The sequence below is a fragment of the Loxodonta africana genome, chromosome 6, assembly GCF_030014295.1.
Source record: "Loxodonta africana isolate mLoxAfr1 chromosome 6, mLoxAfr1.hap2, whole genome shotgun sequence".
NCBI lineage: Eukaryota > Metazoa > Chordata > Mammalia > Proboscidea > Elephantidae > Loxodonta > Loxodonta africana.
This window is the reverse complement of record NC_087347.1, coordinates 30,221,302-30,225,668: the sequence shown is the minus strand read 5'-3', so window position 1 is coordinate 30,225,668 and position 4,367 is coordinate 30,221,302. Positions and strand designations below refer to the sequence as shown.

Genomic DNA, 4,367 nt, shown 5'->3' with positions numbered 1-4,367 from the left:
AAATGACAAAAATATTATTGTAACTAATTGTACATGTGTTGAATAACATTTATTCACAACAACCCATTCTTGTAAAAGTATTTCCACGGCACTCCCAAAATAAACTTTTATGAGAAGTGAAGGGAGGAGAAGGCTTCTGCCAAATAAAAGATCATTTCCCAAACTCCTCTCCATCTCACCCTACTTGCTCCCTATTCATGGCTTTCATGTCCCTTCTTTCAGGTGGATTGTATCCTTGGGACATCTTTGCATAACCCCATCCTGAAAAAAGCTCTATGATATGTGGATTGTGAGTTTGTCTGAAGCAAGTTGAACTTTTCCCAAAACATAGCCTGCTGTGAGAACGGGGATGGAAGAGCTGGCACCAGCAGAAGGCGAGAGCCAGCTCCCAAGCCCCCACCAGGGCTCTCTGAGGAAGGCTGTGGCTGCTGCCTTGGCCCTGAATGGTGAATCCACAATGAGTCGCAGGAAAAAGAAAAAGAAAGAGTCCCGCCCAGAATCTATCATCATCTACCGGTCAGATAATGAGAAAATGGAGGAGGAGCCAGAGGAATTGGAAGGCAGAGAGCGACCTAAAGAGGAGGAGGGAGATGATTTCCTAGACTATCCTGTGGATGATGGTGAGTCTCCCTGTGCCCTGTTTATGGGATGGATTTCTGTGTGACTAGTGTGTAGGCAGCCCTGGTGGCACAATGGTTAAGCGCTCAGCTGCTAATTGAAAGGTTGGTGATTCAGACTTAGCAGCCAATCCACAAAAGAGCTGGTGATCTGTTTCCGTAAAGATTACAGCCTAGGAAACCCTACGGGGCAGCTCTACTCTGTCTTATAAGGTCACTGTGAGTCGGAATCTACTTGATGGCATATAACAACAACAGTGTGTAGGCAACAAAGAGAGAATGGTGACAGGAAGTCTGAACGGTAGTCAGTGTTTGGGCCTTGTAGATCATAGTAAGGAATTTGGAGCTCGTTATAAGTGCAGGGGGAAATCAATAGAAGACTTTTAAGCAGAGGAGAGACTCATTTATATTTTTAAAAAGACCACTCTGCCTTCTCTGTGGAGAATGAATTGCACGGGGAAAGAGTGGAAGCTAATGGAAGACTACTGTAGCACTGCAGCCACAATAGTGTGAATGCAGAGCCTTGGACTAGGGTTATAGCAAGAGAGATAGCTAGTAAAGAGTGGATGAATTCGGAGTGTGATTTAGACCTTGCTGAAGGACTGGAGGTAGTGGTGCAGAAAAGAGAAGACTCAGTGATGACTCCTGGGTTTTTGACATGAACATTGGAGAGGATAGACAGTGGTGTCATTCACTAAGGTAAGAGAGACTGTGAAAGTGTTAGGTGTTTGGGGAACAGTAGAACCTTTATGTCTGGGCAGCCAGAGACCCTGCCACTATCCTGGGCCCTGCTCTTTAGATGGCTCGGCTCTGGCCCTTTTCTAACCATGGGGCAAGAATTTACAGGGACCAGGGGACCTACCTGCCTAGAGTATGTATACTGTCCCACCCCAACACACCCAAGTTCTAGACCACCTTTTCACATGCCAAGGACCACGGAATTTCCTGCCTTAATATATCCAAATTCCCTTCCAGAGTGGCCAAAGGATGGATGTTTGGCCGTGGTGGCGGTAGGCATGTGTGTGAGTGGACAGTGTCTGAATATGCCAGCTAGGAAGTCCACAGGCCTGTGTGGAGAACCTCTCTCAGGGGAGCACAGAGATAGACGTGAGAAGAAGGGGGATGGGCTACCCATCAGGGGCTTTGTTTCTTGCCTTTGCTCCATAATGTGTGTGCATGTTATATATATGAATGTATGTATACATGCATATGTGTATGGTTATGTATGTATGAATGCCTACATACATACAGTATATATATGGTGTATAATGCCCACACATAATCTTCACAAACAATAGATGATATTCATGAATAATATTTTCACTGGACTTGTAAACTAGAAGTAAAATCAATATAAAATTGTGTCTTTAATATAAAATGAGGGTGTGGATGTTTTGATAAGTTGAAAGTTTTCCCTCACACCCCTCCATATCATGGAGATCCTGCCAAGATGGAGGCCCAGAAAGGTAGACAGAGGACATGAAAAACAAATTTAACCTGTTTCACAATTTCATCAGTGGCCAGATCTGTGCGAGTTCACTGTGAGAGACATAATACCAGTGGCTGCCTTTCCTAGGGAGGCCCTTTCAGTCAGTCACTGACTTCTGTCCAGCACTGTGCCAGATGTTGTGAAAACAGATATTTGCATACACGGCACCAACCTCAGGGGACAACAGTGATGAAATGTTCCCTTTTCTGATCTTGAACTTTCACCCCCTTTGTGCCCTGTAGGTATGTGGAACATGCCTTTGGACAGTCGCTATGTCACGTTAACTGGGACCATCACGCGGGGGAAGAAAAAGGGTCAGATGGTAGACATCCATGTCACATTGACAGAGAAGGAGCTGCAGGAGTTGACCAAGCCTAAAGAATTGTCAAGGGAAACAAGATCCGAAGGAAGAAAGGTCTGCCAGGTGGGAGCAGATCGTGGGCCCCATGTAGTCCTCTGGACACTGGTCTGCCTGCCTGTGGTTTTTGTCCTCTCTTTTGTTGTCTCTTTCTACTATGGCACCATCACTTGGTATAACATCTTCCTTGTGTACAATGAGGAGAGGACTTTCTGGCATAAGATTTCATATTGCCCCTGCCTTATTCTCTTCTATCCAGTGCTCATCATGGCCATGGCCTCTTCCCTGGGCCTCTATGCCGCTGTGGTGCAACTCTCCTGGTCCTGGGGAGCATGGTGGCAAGCTGCTCGGGACATGGAGAAAGGCTTCTGTGGTTGGCTCTGCAGCAAGCTGGGCTTGGAGGACTGCTCTCCCTACAGCATTGTGGAGCTGCTTGAATCTGACAATATTTCAGGCAATCTCTCCAACAAGGACCCTGCACAGGAGGTAGAAACCTCCACTGTCTAAACTCTGAACAATTTACTTCCTCTCTGGCCCCTGTAGTCTCTATATCATCTTCCAATTCCAGAGAATTCTTTCTTTAAATACCCCTTCCCACAGTTCTTCCAGAAAATCCTATACAACGTTGGTCTGTCCTACGATCTTGATAATTCCAGGAGGGCAGGAAACTGAAAAGCAACTTGTGCCAAAGTAGTCTACCTAATGAACAAACTCCTTTTCTTCCCTGCCCTAAAGTGACAATTTATCTGAGACAGGGAGCTCAGTAGTGTCAGTTCAGGAGCTTGGAGGTGTTCCTGGGTCTGGAACCCAGGGGAGTATGTGACCGACGTGGTAGAGAGAATAAGGAGGCTCGGGGAGACCACAGCCACCGGGGAGATAATAGAGATGGAGTGAAACATTTAAGAAGCAGGGCTGCCACAGAATAGCAGAAGTAAAGACTTGTATCCCTAAGATTTAAATTTAGCTGCATATTATTAAGACCCTAAAATGCCATTGGTTTAAACAAGATAGATGTTATAGAAGACTGGAGGCAGAACATCAGGGACCCTATGAAGTCATCAAGGTCTCAGGCTTCTTCTATTCCATTACCATTAATAGGATGTGGCCCTCATTGTCCATATCTTTTAACGTTCCAGATGGAGACGGCATCTCCACTCACCACATCCGTGTTTCTGGCAGCAGAATAGAGGAAGGGGAAGGAAGAACACACCATTCCCTTTTAAGAAGACTTCCCAGAAGTCCCACTCAACCCTGCTTCTTATGTTTCATTGACCAGACCTTAGTTACATGGTCTCAGGTACAAAAGGGGCTGAGAAATATAGTCTTTTGGCTGGGCAGTAATATTCCTGGCTAAATATTGGGGTTATGCTAACCGGAGAGAAAAGGGAAGAAGCATTATTTTGGTAGACAAGTAAGAGTCTCTGGCTCATTATGATTATTTAAATATGTTTAGAATACCAAACTGTTAATACAGTTTTATTTACTAATTTATTTTGGCCAGAACTTTACCCAGATAATTTATATGTAAATATTAGCTAAGAAGCACCTTGTGTCCTTTGCGATTAAACGTTTTGCAATGTCGTATGGTTTCAGGTTTATTTTTTTTTTAAAGGAATAATGGTCAGGAGAGGACAGCTATAAAATAGTAGCCCAACTCTTTTCCTGTGGTAGACATGGGATAGTGGTGGTGATATTTAATCTAATCTACAGATTAAAGACTGTGAAGGGAGAGATTGCTTTTGCCAAACTCCCCACTTCCCTCCCCTTCCCCAACAAGGATTAGTAATACTCAACACAAAGAAACCAGATTTAGTCTTCTGTTGTTTGGTGCAACCTCACTCAAAACCTCACTCACTCGGACCTTTCTAGAGTTTAACCATAAACACGATTTTTCCTGTGCCGT

The 4,367-nt window shown here is 44.6% G+C and overlaps 1 protein-coding gene across 1 annotated transcript; it reads left to right on the top strand.

The window, feature by feature from the left end:
• Positions 1 to 299: 299 nt before the first annotated feature.
• On the top strand, positions 300 to 3,225 carry TMEM169 (transmembrane protein 169). Its single transcript, XM_003406074.4, has 2 exons — positions 300 to 620; positions 2,349 to 3,225. The coding sequence occupies exons 1-2, from the start codon at positions 350 to 352 to the stop codon at positions 2,969 to 2,971; spliced, it is 894 nt and encodes a 297-aa protein (XP_003406122.1). The 5' UTR covers positions 300 to 349; the 3' UTR covers positions 2,972 to 3,225.
• The last annotated feature ends 1,142 nt before the right edge of the window (positions 3,226 to 4,367 follow it).

Bases quoted from the DNA above. Each gene is read 5' to 3' on its own strand.
- TMEM169 (XM_003406074.4), top strand. From the start codon at position 350: ATGGAAGAGCTGGCACCAGCAGAAGGCGAGAGCCAGCTCCCAAGCCCC. The intron at 621-2,348 runs GTGAGTCTCCCT...TGTGCCCTGTAG, and splicing joins AGACTATCCTGTGGATGATG to GTATGTGGAACATGCCTTTG.